The sequence below is a fragment of the Phasianus colchicus genome, chromosome 2 (assembly GCF_987193195.1).
Source record: "Phasianus colchicus chromosome 2, bPhaCol1.hap1.1, whole genome shotgun sequence".
Taxonomy (NCBI): Eukaryota; Metazoa; Chordata; class Aves; order Galliformes; family Phasianidae; genus Phasianus; species Phasianus colchicus.
The window spans coordinates 38,619,258-38,638,767 of NC_143437.1; the positions used below are offsets into that span (position 1 = coordinate 38,619,258).

At 41.3% G+C, this 19,510-nt stretch overlaps 1 protein-coding gene across 2 annotated transcripts in view; it reads right to left on the minus strand.

Moving 5' to 3' along the window:
- MAP3K21 (mitogen-activated protein kinase kinase kinase 21) overlaps positions 1–18,261 on the minus strand; it is a 42,501-nt gene extending 24,240 nt beyond the window's left edge. For both annotated transcript variants that reach the window (XM_031591904.2, XM_090135413.1), the window contains exon 1: positions 17,501–18,261. In XM_031591904.2, coding sequence (XP_031447764.2) covers positions 17,501–18,209 — 709 coding nt within the window. In that variant the 5' untranslated portion in view covers positions 18,210–18,261. The remainder of the gene's footprint in view (positions 1–17,500) is intronic.
- Between the last annotated feature and the right edge of the window lie 1,249 nt (positions 18,262–19,510).

Sequence of the window (19,510 nt, forward strand, 5' to 3'; positions counted from 1 at the left end):
CAGTTGATCACACAACACAGAGGGAGGTGAACTTGGAAATTTTTGCCAGAGTATGTAATTGCTACCATTTTACATAGATTTGAAAAGAAATACATGAATTCTCAGAAGACATCTCCATGCATTTACGTACAAAACACAGGTAACAGGTTCAAGAAATCCCCAGGCCACAAATCACTAGAGGTGGGAAAGCAGACCAGGGAAGTCAGTTTGCCTCAGGAATATCCAACTTGCAGCAGGACGCTGGAGCTGGATGAAACCCACATGGTGTTATACACACTGTAACTTCACACCTGTTAAAAAGCAAATCACCTTCTTTTGCTGTTCCATCCTACAGTGTGTATTCACTGTCTGACTTGCGCTTAATACTGCTGGCAAACTTGTAGTACAGCTTCATAAAAGAGTGTTAAATGGAATGAATGGGCTTACTGTGTTCAAGCAGAGCAAAGACAACAGGTGCAAAAGAATCATTATTAAGGCACTACAATCTTAATTCTATATTCAGTGCCTCTGTCACTGTCAGTGCTAGTAACTGTTACTGTTACTTTTCCATTGCAATGATCTCCTGGGACAAAGCTCAAAGGCTGAATTACTAATAAGAATCATTAATGCATGTGTTTTCCAAGCATGTGTAACGTGCATTTCAAGACAAAGCACTGGGACAAAGTAGATGAAGAATGATCTTGCCTCACAGAAGAAAAACTGGTGAGCTTGCATTTGCAATCGCAAGAAATCATTTTTAGTGGTACAGCTTAATTACAAGTATTTCAAAAATGATGTCAACTCCAGATTAGAAAAGGCAGATCCCACATTCCATTCTCAGTAAGCACCTTAACACAGAGAAGAAACAAAGGCCAAAATGGTGTAGAGAAACTACAAGCTCCAAGTCAGCACCACCAGAACAAGTTAAATTCATGCAGGAGTTTTTATAACTGTTACACTTGAATGAAAGACCTATTGTTTGCCCTTCCATTTGGAACACGTTCAGCAGAATTCCTGACATTCCTTGTCAGTCAATGTGACCGAAACCAAAAACAGTCAGTCTTGCAAAAGGTAATAACGGGCAGGCGGCCAGGTTTCATCCTACAGAGGGACCACGTTCCTCTGCAATCCGCACTTCCGCTTCCGGCCGCGGTCTGGAGAGCGGCTGCAGGACACGCAGGAGAAGCAGTAATGCTGCTCAGCACAGGCGGACGGTGCCAGGCAGTGCCTCCCAGCCCCTGCACCTTCCTGTCTGAAAGCAGTCATTTCTGCAACATTCTGCTCGCCCTGCTCACTCGGCCCTTGCTTGTACCTCTCCCAAACCCATCGGGTTGGCTTTTCAGGCACTGATTCACCCCCAGTATCCAATATCTCAGTTTGCTGAGAGCCAGTTCAGCATTTCCTGGTTTATTTTAACATTTTTCAAACTTTACGCTCTCCACAAGGAGCAAAGTTCAGACTTACATAAGCAAAACTGACTCCTTCCGAATGATAGAAAATCTATTAGCAGGAGACTAAGTCTCTCATGATAAGAATGCTTTGCGTCAGTCCAGCCAACATAAAACCTTATCTTAGCCTGCTATTCAAACACTGCATGTCCTATGGTCAGGAATCAACGTCTGACTCCATATTTTGAGGCCACAAATGTTTCCCATTGTTTACACCATTTTCAACTCAATTCTGAAGTTCAAACAACTCAAAGCTTGGCTGGGATTTCCCTGTTCTCACCTCCCAGGGAGAAGGACAAAGTCAATTTATTAACATCAGAGCATCGAAGGTTTGGGTACCACACACTGTGTGCTGCCTGAATATAAGACACAGCATGTATCTGGAACTCTGTACAACTGGGGAACAGAGTTGTCATTGCATGCTATTTTCAATAATTTAATGAAATATAAATGAAGAAAAAGTATACATGTTACGTGGTGAAGTGATATTGGAACTGATAGCTATGACACTGTGCATGTCCAAAAAATTTAATAATTTTATGATAGTGCAGCAAGAATACAGGAGTACTCTAACAGCATCCCTAACAAAATTCTATTTAACCATATAGATTAAAAAGAACTTTTACTCTTTAAGTATGCAATGCTACTAAAGAGATACTGGAAATCCAAGTATTGCTTATATACATCGCTGAAAGAAGCAGCTGAGAGTTATGAAATAATTTAGTTTTTTTCTGATAGACAGTTCCCCAGAAAGGGCTAAGGTAGCAGACCTCATCAGATGCAAGAAGTTTTTAGGAAGTTTAATCATGCAGACAGAATAAGAATTAATCAAAGAAACCTATACAAGAGTCAATATTTCCATATAAAGGAAGATACTGAAAGACAAGGATAGAAACATCATTACCATGTTTATTAGGAAGCAGGCTTGCTCCACATGCCAATTAGCAATCTGTGGAAACATACAAGGTACATTTCAAGAGCCAACAGCAAAGCCTACCCTGAAAAAGACCAGATCATCATACTGGAAACACGTGCAAAGTTTGAAGGGATCAACAGTAAAACCTAGAGCTACAAAGCAGAGGTCAAAGAAGAGGAAAGGTAGGGCTGTTCTGTCTAGCAGAAGGAAAACCAAAACAGCAGCTGCATACAGTTGCAGAAGTAGCTCACGCAATTCTAAAAGATGCTAAAAAAAGGCTTTTTTTCTGTAGAAATGGAGAAGTACCATTAGAACTGTACAAGGCATAAGACTTCACATGAAATACTGAATGACTGGAACTGCATATATATGTTCAACAACAGGAACTTAGACTGAAGCAGGTGTAGAAAACAGAATAATGAGGAGCAGGTCACTTTCCCTGTTTAGATAAGAGGAGCTTGTCCTTTTTGCTAGGACAAACAATGGTTGAGAGCAGAGATCAGCCAAATCTATGAACAGGATGCAGGTCGAAAGCACTGGTGCTCTTACCAATATAATACTCTCCCAGGTACCCTGCCCAATCCATTTTACTCACGTGCTCATGACTAAACTCAGTTCTAGATCTGGAGCTGCAGGGGTGGGGAGAGCTTCATATCATATTCCAAGATAACGCCTCTGTTCTCCTACCTCCCTTCTGCTGTGCCATCCTCCCCTTTCCTTCCCCCCCCACACAGTGTATAGCACAGGTTACTCTTCACGAAGTCATAAAATACAACACATGCTCCTATCAAATCTACTGGTTCCTTAAATAGCAATGCCATTAATCTGTCCTGCTTGCTTTCTGCCTTATCAGTTACAACTGGAGTCTTTTTCTACACATCTTATAGCACCCTGCAAACATTTTATGGTGCAGCAGCATGCAGATAAAACATACTGCATGCTTTAAAACTCCGACTAATGGGACCTGTGGGGCTAGCCTCTTCTTTCCAACTCTGCATTCCTCTAGTTAAACTCAAACCAGCATCATCCCTACTTAACCACTTCTGTTCCCATACACCTGTTATCCATCAGGAAACCACAGAGTTACACTTGAAAAGAGGCAAAAGTCACAGTAACGTCCCATCCTTGTGCTCCCACTCTCCTTATCCTGTGCCATCTCCCTTTTCTACCTCTCTCCTGTTCTCTGCTCCATTCCCAAACTCTTTCATCTCCAGCAATAAAACCTGCTTTGAGCTACTGAGCGTAAAAGGTAAGACAACAATGGCAGCAGTCGGGATTAGAGGAGAAGCACAAAGCAGCAGGCCAGGCTTGGCCTCATTTGGACAAGAGCTGTTTTTTCAGATTCTCTTTTTTGCAAGCTTGCATTGAAAATATATGGGGGCAAAAAAAAAAAAAAAAAAAAAAAAAAGTGAAGTGAGAGGCAGGGCATAGATGACTGTCTTCCAAGAAACAGAGAACGGAAGATTACAGGGTTCTGCTACTCATTTAAAAAGGGCAAAGAAAAAGAGAGGAACTGACTGACTACAGAAATGCAGAAGGGATCCAATTCTTTTTTTTTTTTTTTGAAGACAATGAATATTACTGCCATCAGGAAGTAAGTGGTCAAGAAATAATGGGGAAGAGCATATTTAGACAAGTCAAATTCCTGGGGTGGATGCAAACTCAGACAGGTCCAGGACTACACCCTCAGTGCAAGCTTCAGTACTAAGCTGAACCTCCAAAGAGGAATTGAAGTAACTTGTTTCAACTGCAAGTATTTTGTCTAACACCCGGTTTTACACAAAGAGCTCCCCTTCTTGCCTCAGCCCCTTTCCTTTCTACGTTTTAAAATGTACATAGCTTTAGAAACAATATTTACAGCAATCATGAGGGAATCATGGACTGTTAGTTGTCAGCACAACCAGGAAACTTCCACCTAGTACTCAGGTCTTCAATGCAATTCTTTTACTGTTATTTCCTAAAGCCTCCGTTTTCTCTTTGTTACTAAAAGACATGCAGATCATTATACTTCTCCGATGTTATTAACTATCTGAAAGTCAGCATTTAACTCAATCTCTCGTTTGACAAGAAATCTAAATCTTGAAATCCAGAGACTTTATGCAATTAAATCAATTTTATTTCATAATGCATTTCGACTTTCAGGAGACCATTACCAGTGACACAACTGGTTTAAGTGGCTACACAAGGTTTTCTTAGAAAAGCCAAGTCAAAGGATCAAATAATTCTGTAGGGAGTTTAGGTGTACTTCAAATGCCTATATTTACAGAAATTAACTTGAAACGCTGAAGTCATTTGGATCCCTCCCCTCTTCTTTATACTCTACAGTTTCTACCGTACCCTATTCAGAGCATCTGTTTTGTTGCCAGCAAAAATGAAGAGTTAAGCAGACTTACTTTCATGAGTTAGCAATTACTAGCTACCTCCACCAACAGTTCTCTAAGCAGTTGACTGCTATATTTTTCACTAACAAAAGATATTTAATCTTACAGCTATTTAAGTTAATGGGATTACAGGTTGGGTGCCTACGTGCCACTCCATTTACCACCACTGATAACGTCTTTCTGAAGAACATACCAGATAGAAAGTAAAGAGCTTCTACTATACAGCCCTACTTGCCAAGAATTGCCAAGATTGTCCTGACAACGTTGCTACTGTGGTCCCCCTACAGCTCCCCCCAGAAAGTTCCCTCTCCATTAGTTTGCAAGGGAATCTGGTTCCTGGTAATTCACTAAATGAACATGCAATGATACCAGTAGGAAAACCTTGTATCTCTTCCTGAGGAACTAACAGGGAGAAAAAAAAAAACACAAAAAAAACTTTCTTAAACACATCACATATTCAGCTAACGAAACAGTACCTTGACAATATTAAGAGAACTATTTCCATTACTTGGAGTTATTTGGTACCAATTGCAATTAGAAATTTAAATTTCAACACTTTTTATAGAAGTCACGTCCAGCTCCACTAAGCATTTCAACTGCAAATTAAATACCACAGTGAAAACATTAATTGATCAGTATGTCTTTAATCTATAAAAGGGTGATCCATTTGCCTTTACAGCACTTCTTTTTAGCTACCTTGCTTTTCTCCTGCCAGTTTTCAAGATAGCAGCTGTTAGAGTTAGCTCCTCACCTTTGCAGCCCCAAACTGTTAGATTGTGATCATCTCACTGGATAAGTTTAGAGCTTGCCATCCATAGAGGAATTCCATCCCTTAGAGATTACAAACACAGGACACATTTATCTACTTCATCCACATTTCTCTATTTTATTATAGGGATACTGTGCTCCTTTGTCCTTTCACAGCAGACATGTAACCATTTCTTCATTTTCATACAACATTGAAAGCAGCTCAACAATTTGGTCTTATATGCACTTGTTTAAGAACATCTAGCTTTAAAAAAAAAATATAATCCTACCTCACATGAGCCAACATATATTTAAGAAGTCCTGAACAAAGTGTTCCCAACTGGAAAGCCAAAACAAGACAAGACTTGACAGAAAATGTCCTTGATAGCAAGGATTTACAAATATACACCAACCACGTAAGAAAAATACATCCCATAGTGGGCCATGTAAAGAACAAGAAATCAGCAAAAACATTGAAACGACAAAGGCTCGCCTGACTGTCTGCAAGAAAGGAGGGAAGCAAAGAAGAGTGAAGAGGAGAAAGGAGCGATTTCAACAGCTGCAGCATACCTTGCATCACCATTTTTTGCTTCCCCTTCACTTCTTTAATAACCATTATTAAAGCAACTTTGGGCAAATGGAAACTTGAGAGAAAAGCCGTTTTAACAAGTTATTGGCACAGGCTGCAGATGCTGCGAGTTATTTTCCTGCCTGCCATCTGTACTTCACTTGCTATTCTGATAGTTCTGTAATGCAAACCAGAAATTTCTGTTGTGCCTTAAGAGAAAGCACCAGAGGTAACAAGCATTTGTAATTAGACATTAATTATTCTTTCAACAGTAAATTCTGAAAAGAATTTGGATTCTGCATTACACAAAAAGCAGACTGCACTCTAAACATTATTAAGTTCTTTGTTTAATAAAATACCAAGATTAGTCCTCCTATTTAGTTTTACACTTAAGAAAAGTTACTTCACTGCAGCAATTCCTCTACAATTTTACAATTACATGGAAATCAGTCCATGCTGAAACTTGGATTTAAAACTCAAACCACTCAGTTATGCTGCACCTACCAGGAAATTTCACACTTATTAGAAACACAGCAATTACTTTGCTTTTAAGTGATCTTCTAAGCTTTTTCTTCTTTGTTTGTTATTAGTTATTAAAGGGCAGCTATGCAATAAAAACAGTGACCAAAATGAAGGGAGATCAGAAAGACATGCTAAGAACTACTAAGAATAATAGTTTGGTGGTGAATCAGTCATTCTCGACTGAGGACGTTTACAGTTTCAAGCTATACAGAGCAAAGTGCTCATCCATTCCTTTAAGACCATCAACTGTGTTAGGAAATAGTGATGTCTTTTTTTTTTTTTTTTTTTTTTTGCAGGAAATTCCTTCCTATTCCTAAGAAAACCAAGCAAACCACAAAAGGTGAGGCAAACCATAACTGTTATATACAGATAATTGCAAAAGGAGAGTCATAGGCAGTATATAACGCATCAGGTAGAGTCTCCTCCTCCAAAAAAAAAAAAAAAAAAAAAAAAAAGCATGCAGAAAATGTACTATCATCTTCCTTACCTCAAGTTCAAGCAAGACCTGACCATTCCCTTCAGAACAGAGCAAATCAATGCATGCCAAACAACATAACAGAATTCACAAATAGAATGCACCTGAGGGGCTCATATTCCCCAAAATGACACCCAGGGCCAAGAGGTTCCCTTCATTCAGAAGCCAGCTAATGCATTAATTTAGCTATTATTAGTAAAATCATCTTCTCAATACTTCTTAACTCATATTTGTTTTGAAATTATATTGACATCTTCTTGCAGTAAATAAAAATCACTTACAGTATTTTGGTATCTCAATCAGAAAATGACACAACTTCTGAATACATGCAATTATTTACATAGTTGGCTTACTTCCCCTGTTTATGATTGACAAATGTAAAAAGTTATGTGCTTTCTTGTTACTTTATACAGATCACAAAAAAATAAAGTTGCATTTGATGTGCTTATGTTAGAATATTTAGTGCACAAAAATATCAAAGGTTAGAAAAGTTTTATGTGAATATACACATTAAAATAGATATTCACATTAAAAATAAACAAACAAAAGCACATTCTTTCTTTAAATACGATTTACTAACTAACCTGAACCATTAGGGCTGATGTCAAAGCGAAGACCTCCTAAGAGCCAGCAGTCACTAAAATATATATCTTAGTCTCTCCAGTTACAGCCTCTCATCCTCAAAGGCTTTTTAGGGCTGAGTCTTAGCAACTGAGTAGCCTTGTGGAAGTTAATTATCCAGGTGGCTCAATAAAAAATAAAGTCTCCAGAGAAAACCGTTTTCTGCTGGATCCATCATTTGACCAAACTCCTACCTATCACCTGTATGCAACCACAGATGCATAAATCCACTGACATACAAGAAGGAGAAGGGTCTATATCTAGAGATGTGAGGGAAAGCCTTGTAGCACAGCTAACTGCTAAAGTGAACCAAAGACAATGTGCTATAGGAAGTGGAAAAATGAGCAGTATTTCAAAATTAATAGAATTCTTCTACATCTAGTTACATTCAAAGATGTAATGATAGAATCCAGCTTTGTTGCTTTTTTCTGTTAAAAAAAAATAATCACTGCTGAAAAGAACTACTTGGATAAATTGAAGACAAAAAAAAAAAAAAGCTTATTATGTCCTTTTGAATGTGCTTTCTGCTATGAAAAGCTAGCCTAAAAATCCAAACCAACTCTGGTTGTAGATGCTTTATCAAGTATAGTCACTGAGTTCTCCTAGAAACTCATCACTTCACACAGAACCCCTTAAATATCATTTATGAGAGATTTTAGTAGGTTGTAAAGGAGCTGAAATTTGGCCACTGGTTTCATCTGAGAACTAAAGCAATCAGTTCTATAAAGAACAATTGAAAGAATCTTGTTGATTTAATTTTTTTTTTTTTTTTTTTTTTTTTTTTTGCCAAGCTAAAGCTTTTTCTGATTTGTTTTGGAAATGACTGAATTTTGATCTCATATTTTTATATTTCTAAATACAAAACTTGACAGAAAAAATATTTTTGTTCCATCCTTGTAGCTTCTTCTATAGCTGCAGAACAGCCTCTCCAGACTGCGCACTGCCAGGACTCTAATATTCTTTAATAGCAAAGACAAAATGCTTGATTTAAAATGAGAACTCAGTAAGCTTGGCAGCATTCTTTCTCTTGGGAAGACAAAATGGAAGGGTGCTTTTTTGATTCAATAATTAAGGGAGATTTAATAATGAGTTAAAAAAATATAACATTTTTCTTTTTAAATAGTAATTGATAAAATAAGTACAATTAGTTCCATGAGAAATATTAGTAACATCTAATCCTAGTGGTAAAGAAAGTGAGAAAATTTTCCAAACATACAAAACCAAAGTATATTCAGTTCCAAGGGTTAATTTGTCCCATAATGAGCCACAGAAGTGAAGCAGTTACTCCTGCATTTTTCAGAGGGAGGGCTGGCTTATCAGCTCCAAGTTAATAGCACACCTGCCAAAACACAGATTTTAGTAGCTATGAAGAGAACAAAGCATGATTATGTAGCCAACACTGGCATGTCTAGGACTGATTTAACTGGAGCTATGACCTCCCACAAAAAAAGGTTAAACTTGGCTGGAAACTCTAAGAAAGAATACTTCTGTGGTGATTTTCACATTATTTTATATCTCTCTCTACAAAAAAATTAAAAAAACCAACCATCAGCACTAAGATGCACTTAGTGGTTTAAGATTTACACATCCACTCACCAGCAGTTACTGATACAGGGTAAGTGCTCTGTAACATAGTGAAACAAAGTAAAAATGGTGAAAAATTCATTTTAAAAAAGTCAATGCAGGAATGTAAATTTATGACACCAGATGTTAGTTTGTTCTGCTACCCTAGATAGACAAGTCATTTAGTATTTTATATACTCCCCCTGTACTAAGGTCTGGTAAGGCTGTGCCTCGAGTATTGGGTTTGGTTTTGGACCCCTCACTACAAGAGAAACATTCAGGGCCTGGAACATGCCCAGAGAAGGGCAATGAAGCTGTGAGGGGTTTGGAACACAAGTCTTATGGGGAGAAGCTGAGGAAACTGGGATTTTCCAGTCTGGAGACAAGGAGGCTCAGGGGAGACCTTATCGCTCTCTACAACTCCCTGAAAGGAGGTTATGGTGAAGTGGGGGGTTGGACTCTTCTCCTAGGTAACAGTGATAGGTCAAGAGGGAATGGCCTCAAGTTGCACCAGAAGAGGTTCAGTTTGGATGTTAAGAAAAACTTTTTCTCTGAAAGAATGGCTGCCCAGGGAGGTGGTGGAGTCACCATCCCTGTGGGTGTTCAAGAAAAGTTTACATGTTGTAATAAAGCACATGGTTTAGTGGGTAATACTGGCGGGAGGTGGGCAGTTGGACTGGACAGTCTCAGAGGTCTTTTCCAACCCTGGTGATTCTATACCTATATATACATATATACATATATATAGGTATAGAACACATAGGTATTATACATATATTTATAGATATAAAATATATATTTTAAAATTCAATACTGTAATTATAGCTCTAACAAGAAAAAAACCCAAAACATATGAACAAACAAAAAATTGCTGCACTTTTAATAAGCACTGTCAATGCAGATCAGTGAACTGAATTTCAACGTTTCAAATTTTAACAGATCATCAGAAATGAAAAATCAAGGGCAGAAGTCACTTATGCTGTAAAGACTCCTTGCAAAGGTTCACACTACAAGGCCACTGTTTCAGAACTTGAAACACTGAAGCACATTCAAAAGAAAGTTCAAGCTCAGTGATAACAAAAACCCAATACAAACAAAAACAGAGCTGCAAAGAAAAAGCTGTTATCTTCTAAGGTCAAAGAAACCACAAAACAGTATTCAGCATCCAAGTACAGTACAATGATGTGTTGCTTCTCCATTCTTTTGAGGCTGCAGAACATAACTTTTTAATCAAACTTTCAGTATTTAGTCACAGTGTTCAAACATATACACTAGGCTTGCAGTCCCAAAAGCGGAGTGTGGGGGGACGACGTTGGAACTGAAAACTGAGTTCTCTCCCAAGTTTTTCTGACAATAGAGTAATGACACTATCAATGCTCACATCTCAGTTACACAATTACATTAATTGTATTATGTTGCATTATATATATATATGTTTATGTAAGTACAATACCTTGTTACACAAATGTTACAATTAGCATGTAAAGTTGTTTTTTCACTGTCTAGGAGAACAAACAAAACTGAATAAGTACTCTTAACAGCTAATGGGAGCTGTTGAGCTGCTAGTTTTTCCACTGACTTCTATGGAAGCTAACTGCTCTTTGTGCCACTTTCAGAGACAGCTAGGATGTGACCATACCCCAGAACACCAGCTTTCGAAAACAAAATAAACCAGTCAAGTATGGCTTAAAGCTTTGTTTAATATACTGATATTCATTACAAATACTGTAATTAAAATTCCCGCACTACAACTTGCAATGCCAATCCCAAACCATTCATTTCAGAAAAACAGTCAGAAAACCTGGCAGCAACAGATGAGAATGTGACTCCCCTATGGCAAGAAGGCAGCACCAAAAACCTTGGTGAAAACGGGCCTCTTGCAGAAACCTCCCAGGGAAGGAACATGAGGAACAGGAAGAGAACAAAACTTCTAGAAAACAGTCTAAAAACAGCAGTAAAACAGCTTCTTTGGAGACAGAAGAAAGACAGGGAGAGGAGAAAGACATGAAGAACCAAGTAAGATTCAGAAGGAGAGAAAAGCAACATTATTTTTTGATTAATCATGCTATCAGTTGAAGATGCAGAATCTTAACACCAAATAGGAGAAAGGAATAACTCTACAGCTGTCAGTGTACATAGTTGGGAAAAAAAAAAAAAAAAAAAAATGAAGAACTGTATTAAAAAGGAGTTAAAATAAGGACATTCAAAGTTAATGTTTTTTAAATTAGTTGTATTAAATTCAGCTAGTGATTCATTCCAGAGACTTGCTTTCAGCATTAAGGAGTGCATGTGAATATACTTGAACACACTGCCTCAAAAATAAAAATAAAGGCCTAAGGTGATTAGAATTTTTTCTCCACTGTTTAGTATTCAGATTTGAGATCCATAAAAACATCAAACAACAGCAAATTTAGAGGGTACCAGCCTAACGTCACATACATGACTATTGCAGTTAAGCCTTAACTGTACAAGTAAAATAGCTGCTAGATATTACTTCTCTGGAAGCTTACATTCTATGCAATCAAATGATGTGCTACAGATTAGTAGCTCACAAAATTTCACTTGACAGAAAGCATAACAAAGTAATCAATTCCCTGCATTTTATTTAAATTATATTTAAATACGGATACACATTTTTCAGTTGGAAGTTAATCTCTGATATTTTAGCACTAGTTATTTCTGCTACAATGGTGATCACCACAGCAATCAGCGACTTAAAATTGCTCCTTCTTGAATTCCAGCATCTCTTTTTGAACGCGAAACACATGCAGCAAGTAAATAAATGTAACAGGTGAAAACAAAATGGGCACAATGTAAAACATTTCCTCCCATGCACTGAAAGACACTACAGCTCAAAGCTGCTGAGCATTTGCTGCTCTCACAGTATCTAACATTCTCTCAGGGTCTCTAAAAAAATAAAATCCCCATCTATCTAGTCAGAGCACATCAAATCATGTAACAGATTACTGGGAGCAATGTTTTATGAAACAAAGCATAACACTTGAACTGAATGTCATGCTAACTTGTAATAGATTCAAAAGAGATACTGTTTCTCAAGTTGATGAAATTCTGCAGTACTTCTATGGCTTTTTTTTTTTTTTTTTTTTTTAAACATACTAATCAGATAAGATTACCAAATCCAGTGCTCCTTCCTGCTATACATTCCAGGAACGTATGACCAGTTTTTAATGTTGTAATGCAGCAGCATTATCTTTAACACAAAGCAGGAGGCAGGGCTACTTACACTCATAAAGATGGGCTAGGAAGCTGGTACACCTAGGACATTTTCTAATCTTTATGTAATTTAAGTAATTAAGAATAGCAGCACTTAATTACCCTGACTTCCCATATGAATACAGCATGGAAAAATGAGGCACAAGAATTTTGAATTGCTAACACATGAATGGCTCAAACATTTGTGGAAGTATTTATATTCTGAACACCTTCCTAACTAGAAAACCATCTCATACATAGCCTGGGATTGGCAGTTCCTTGTCTGTGGGACAAGGGCTTTTTTTAAGCCAGTCCTTCCCCTGTGTCCGAGTTACTTTCAGTCCCACCATTTTATCTGTCAGATAAAATAGTCAAAGCAATGCCGCGTTCTCAGAGCTGTCAAGTTCATATGGGTTTTACAGAAGTTTACAGAAGAGGAACTTCAGTTCTGCCAGACAAATGTTTGTTCCTCTCCAGACCTCAGAGACACAAGCCAGTATTGCCAGCTCAGCAGTTAGCAAGGCTACAGGAGATGTTTCAAACCAATTATAGCAGACACAGACTATTAGAGCAGGCGAAAGGAATGCCCTCTTCTGGAGTTGGTACCCTGGGACAGCTAGGGGTGGCCCAGGAAGGGACACTGGGAACAGAACAGAAGAGCACAAGTCCCATGAACGAGAGCATTACAAAGAGGCAAGGGAGACGCAGAGCACCTGCCCAAAGGAAAATATTTTCTTATTTGTATTTAAGTCTTGCTGCAATCTAAAAGGTGAACAGTAATTGGCTTATGGCTATTGTACAACTACAAGTTCCACTGTCATTAGAGGGCATCTTGAGATGAAGCTCTCATGTGCAAAAAAGCCAGTTCTTTCTCAAAACTACCCAAGCCAATTGTAATAGAATTCCATTTTGATTATATTTTTCTTTATTTTTCTTATAGAAGATTAGAAGATACTGAATATGCAAGCATTTAACAATGTATAAGAAGTCCTTACAACTTTACAGGTGAAGGGAGCAAGTCTTTCAAAACAGAGACAGATTATGCACCCCATTGATTTCAGAATAAAAATCAGTAAAGAGGCATGCAAGTTTCCATGTAGCCTCTTTCTCGTCTCCTAGCCCAACAGCTACCATGAAGCTGCTAGGTAGGGAAGCTTGAGGGAAAATATTTTTCTGAGTTCTTGAAAACACTTCCATCTTATTTTCAAGTTGTTTTACATGTTGAACAATTCTGCTGCAAACAACCTATAGAAACAATAATCAGGTTATTTTGTCTTGCTTTTCCTCAAATTCCAGAACACCACCCTTCATCAAAAGGAACCAATTCAATAGAAATCCTGTAAAGCCACATCAAACTGCCCTTGGAGATTTTAAAACCAAATTCTCTTTTCTGAGTTATTACACGAGATTACTTTGAAAGATGTAACATTAATTCAGGTTGTCCAACTGCTGTTTCATTGTTCTTCTGTATGTCTGACCTCTTCATTTTTCAAGTACTGCTCTCATTATAACTGTTATGTCCTTGCCTTTATTCAATAGTCTTTGAAAGTCAACCTGTTCTTGATTTTTTCTATATGTAATACAAACTTGGTGCAAACTGAGGCAACAATCCTGGTAAGCTGGAAGAATTAGTGAGCCAAAACTTACTTTCATATCCATCTACAACAAATCAACAGAGAACTCACCAGTACTATGCATATACATACAATCTTCACAGAATTAACTTTGTGCTTCACCTTGCATTCACAGACTGGATCATGCCGTAAGGAAGATATTCTGAACTTTCTGTTACGTTTTCTATAAGCATACAAAGCTGCTGCACTACAGATAAAACACATTTTAAGGCAGAAGTACTGCGCAATCTGAAATCAGTCCTCAAACCACAAACCTCTGCTAATTCTGCACTAGACTTCAAAAAGTGAAGCCTTGCACATTTTATCTGAACACATTATTAGCCTTATTCAGACCCCTAAGAAAGCAACAGGAAAGACTGAGACCCTAAAAAACCATGGTTACTGAGGCATCCTAATTAACGAGGTGTCCTTGCCCAAAAGAAAATAATTTGACTCCCCCAGAGAAAAACTGGAGAAAATTGACTGTGCTGTGTCCAGACCAGGGACCCCAGCACAAGGAGGACATGGAGCTCTTGAAGCAGGTCCAGAGGAGAGCCATGAGGGTGATCAGAGGACTGGAGCACCACTCCTATGCAGAAAGGTTGAGGAAGATGGGCTTGCTCAGTCTGGAGAAGAGAAGTCCACCCTAATTTTAGATAACCTCCTTAGTCTATGCATCTAAGATCATGAAAGCTGCTTTTAGAAAGATACTCTCAAAAAAGACTGCTCTTTTTCAAAGAAACTTATGACCATGTCACCTGCACAAGGTTTCATTAAACACCCACAGCCAATTTGCAAATCACCATTAATACCATGTTTCATTTCATCAGACCTACTTAAAAGCTGAGTCTTCTTTACACCTTCGCTTTGTCTACTTTGAAATAATCATTAAATATTAAGGTTTTTACATGGACTCCAGAATTGAAGATGCCCTGATACCAACCAAACCCAGCAGTCACCCTTTAATCCCTTTCTCAACTCTCACAAAGATTGCTTGCTTTTTTTTTTCCCAAAGATTGAAGACATTTGCATGTCTACCCATTTCTAGAAACAAAACACCTTTTTCCTCCTCCCAGTAGGAGTCTGAAGAAACTTGTGCATACAAAAGAAGCCAGGCACTGCTGTCAAAAAATAAAATACGTTCTACTGCTCTCATTACTACTATTCAGTCCGTGTGGATCTCTCATTAGTCGTGTCAATTTGACATCAGTGCCAGATACACTGTCCTACAGATCCCTACTTCATGCAAGAGATTGGAGAGAAATAACACACTTGCCTTTAAGAAACCTGTTTTGGCTATTGCCTACCAGGCACGAGTCCTGACATATCTTTTCTGGATCAAATATGCTGGTAGAAGGGGCTGAAAACATAGTTCTTAGGTATTTGCAAATGAAATATTTTAGTCGGCATCCCACACCATGCCTTATTAAGGGAAGTCATCTTTCCAATTTGTTGTCTAAAGAAGAACTCCTTCTCAGTGAAAATCATTAAGCTAGCACAAAATGGGTACAGTGGCAAACTATCAGGAATTACTCTGCAGAGAGCACTGACCACCACCACTAAGGGGCCATGGAAAGCAGCAAGCAACAGCCGATCAACAGGAGCAGCCAAAGCTCAGTCTGTGACTACAGACATTGCCAATATGATGCTACTCACACCAAGTACCACACACTCCAGCAGCCTTCTACTCCCAGGTTTCGTAAGGTAGGAAAAGATGACAGTAACAGAATAAAGTGAAATCCTGGAGAAACAGACAAGTAACGTAACAGGAGACTACCAGGATTTGCAGTCCCTTTACATTCATGTAAAATACGACTTAATGATTCTATAACTTAATGATCACAGTACATTCTGTCACTAGCATACTGTTGACTTCCAAAATTATAATTCAGTTAGATGATCAAGACCATTGTCAGGCTTCACCCTGATTAAGAAACGTGGGTGAGAAAACTACGCACCTAAAGTCAATCACATGGGCAACCAGAGTAAATAATGAAAGCAGTGAATAAGCATAAATATTAAGGTTATAATTAAACGCATATTTTTAAAAGGCTCTGCCATTATCTACATACACAGAGATGATAATGGTAATCAGTACACAGCAGTCACCAATGCGTGTTGTGCTAAACCAGGGTTACAAGTTCATTTCAAATGTGGACTTTGCCATTGTCACATCAGGAGTGTAGCAAAGGTACAGCAGCTCAGTCTGAGCAGCGCAGTAAACCGAGATACAAGCTGCTTACTAACAGCTGCCTAGCATTTAACGCGTTGGCCATGAAGTCTGTTAGACCCTGAAGCAACGTTCCAGGAGTTCATCATCTTGTGCTACAATCAGAACTACAAATACAGCTGAGCTAGGTCCTTTCTTTATCAAACAAATAGTGAAAGTGTTCTTGGGAGCAGTCCCATGACTGAGCCTTGTCTTAACAATCCATGCATGATGACCTTCAAGACACACTACAAAAGCCTTTCAAACAAAATGCTTCAAACTTGAATGAAGCTTTTTCATTTTAACTTAACCACTTTAGATGTTACCCTGTTTTCAGTTGGACATTTCTGTTCTGAATGGGCCAAATTTGCAGCAGGACTGCAGAGACAGCTTCAAACATTTATGTAAGGGCACAGATTTCCACTTTCAGTTTGAAACTCAACCACGATGGTGTGTCTTAAACATCTCCATCCCTGTGAAGCCAGCCTTCAACACAACTGTCTTAAGGCGCCCTTGCATCAGCTCCAACAGATGGGTGAAGGCCTCATTACGGATGAACTGAACAAATCCCTTGCTCTTTCAAGTGCTTTTGTCCACACCAAAAGCTGAAAGCACCAGAGTTTCTACTGTTTCTGAAGTACTGTTTTTCTCACCACTGCTTGCTATGCAGGTGAATTTTATCAAACAAAAGACAAAACCACATGCAGATGTCCAGAAGTGAAACAGAAGCAATATCTTTATTATTAACAGAAGCAAAACTTGCCTTATCCCTGGAGGCGCCCAAGGCCAGGCTGCACGGGGCCCTGGGCAGCCTGATTTAGCAAGCAGCAGCACACCCCCCATGGCAGGGGTTTGGAACCGGATGATCTTTAAGCTCCCTTCCAATCCAAGCTGTTCTGTGATTCTATGATTAAGCTTTCCTTTAAAAGCTACACTGAGCCGAAGTCCTGTAAAAGCCAGGCTAGCAGACCGTGCCCAGCTAAAGGAAATCTCATGAAACTGCAGCTGTGACCACACACAAGACTTCATCCCGCTTCGCTTCTGACTGCGCTCCTTCCTACCTGAGATGTGCAGGACTCGGTCCTGTCGTATTTCAAGCGCACCCACTTCTCCCAGCCTTTCCGAAAGAACCACCGACCCGCTCACAGGCGCACAGACCCACCCGCTGCCAGCCCACCCCCGGGCGCGGCAGAGCCCCGCTCCCCCCGCCCCGGGTCCCCCGGCCGCCTCCCCAAAGGAACTCACTGTTGCTGGACTTGAGGTCGCGGTGCAGGATGGGGACGATGGCCTGGTCGTGCAGGTAGAGCATGCCGCGGGCGATCTGCACCGCCCAGTTCACCAGGACGTGCGGGGGGATGCGGCGGCCCCCGGGGACGGCGGCGGAGGAGGCGGCGGCGGCGGCCAGGGCCCGGTTGAGGGAGCCGCCGCGGGCGAACTCCATGACGAGGCAGAGGTTGGGCTCCCGCAGGCAGACCCCGTGCAGGGCGATGATGTTGGGGTGCCGCAGCATGGCGAACAGCTTGGCCTCCTGCCGCACGCTCTCGGCCGTGGCCGTGATGTCCTCGTCGGGGTCCTGCCGCGCCGCCTTCACGGCCACCTCGCGGCCGCGCCAGGTTGCGCGGTACACCTTGCCGAACCCCCCGACGCCGATGATCTCCTGCAGCTCCAGGTGCTGGAAGTCGATCTCGGTCAGGCTGCCCGCCGGCTCCTCGCCCGCCGTTCCGCGGGGCTGCCGGGTCACGTAGTTGGCGGGGAAGATGCCGAGCCGCTGCCGGATCTTGCCCGCCCACCACCCGTCGTCGCCGGACACGGCCGCATCCTGCGACAGCACCTCCACCACGTCGCCCCGCCGCAGGCTCAGCTCGTCCTCGCCGCTCGCCTCGTAGTCGTACAGCGCCGTCCACAGCGGGCACGGCCCCCCGGAGCCCGACGCCCCGGCGCCCGGCGCGGCCATGGCGGCGAGCTCAGCCCCGGCAGCCGCCACCGCGGGGGCGCCCGCCCGGCCGCATCCTCACCTGCCGCCGCCGAGCGGGAGCCGCGGGAGGGGCGGGGCCTGGCGCCGCCGGGCTGACACAGGTAGGGCGCAAGCGCGGGCAGAGAGGGTGGGGAAGGGAGTGGCGCTGCTCCCGCCTCCCTGCTCCGCGTCGCTGATTGGCTGCCGGTCGTCACGTGGCGGCGAGAGCTAGGATGGGGTTGGAGGGAGGGGGCGGCGGTGGGTGTGGAGGCGTAGGCAGGTAGGTGTCTTCCGCGCGCGCGCAGGCCGGCGGTGGGTGTGGGCCGCCTCGGGAGCTCCGTGCCTGTGGCGCTGGGAGCAGCGGAGCGGCTGCTAGGAACTGCCTGAGGTGGATAAAAGGGCGCGGGGCTGCGCCGCTGGGCGGAGTCGTCGGCTTGTTCTGTGCCTCTCGGCTGCCCGCGCATCGAGTGCTGTATGTCCCTCAGCTGCCGTCTCACTTGTAGCTGTGTATCGCACCCACGTTCTCGGCGTAGTTATTTGAAAATTGAAATTGAACGAAGTTAATAAACTCCTGTTCGTCCCGCCGAACAGCCGAAGCTGTGTCTCCACACACTACGCAAAAATAAAACTCTACAGCGATTACTGAACCACGTTAACCAAAAAGAAGTAATGCAGAACCGGTGTGCCTATCAAGTCTTTTTCCCATTTCCTTTAATATAAGAGAATGCCTCGCGGCTATTCAGAGAGATAATTGCAAACCTTTTCCTTATCTGCATATTTGCCTTATTATAAAAGCCATAAAGTATGTTGTAACACAAGCGCTCTGCCACACAAATTCCACCTTGAACTTTATCTGAAGGAATCTGCAGGAACTAATTAACTGTGGAATGTTTTGGGTCAGACAAGGTGTTGGTTGCAGTACACTGAAAAGTTTAAATATTTATTTAGAGCTAGTGTTCAAAAATTTGCTCCCCGAAGTACCACTGTGCGCCAGCAATTGCTACACGCTGGTTATTCGGAGTTTCTACAGCACGGAGCACTGTAGGATCTTGGTGTGTGAGTGCTGTTCCTGGTTTATCTAATAATGGGAGCAGTTTTACGGAGAGCAACGTGAAGCGCCTGTAACTTTTCTCATTGCACCACCTAGTGGAGTTATCATTAAGAAGAACAGCGTGCAGGTTGCTGGTGGTGAAGCTCACTGCCCAGTTTGTCACTGACCTTTCGGTGGGTTTGTGGTCACGTTTTCCACATCTGGCACTCCCCTGCAGCCACAGGCACAGCATTGTGCATCTGTCTGCACT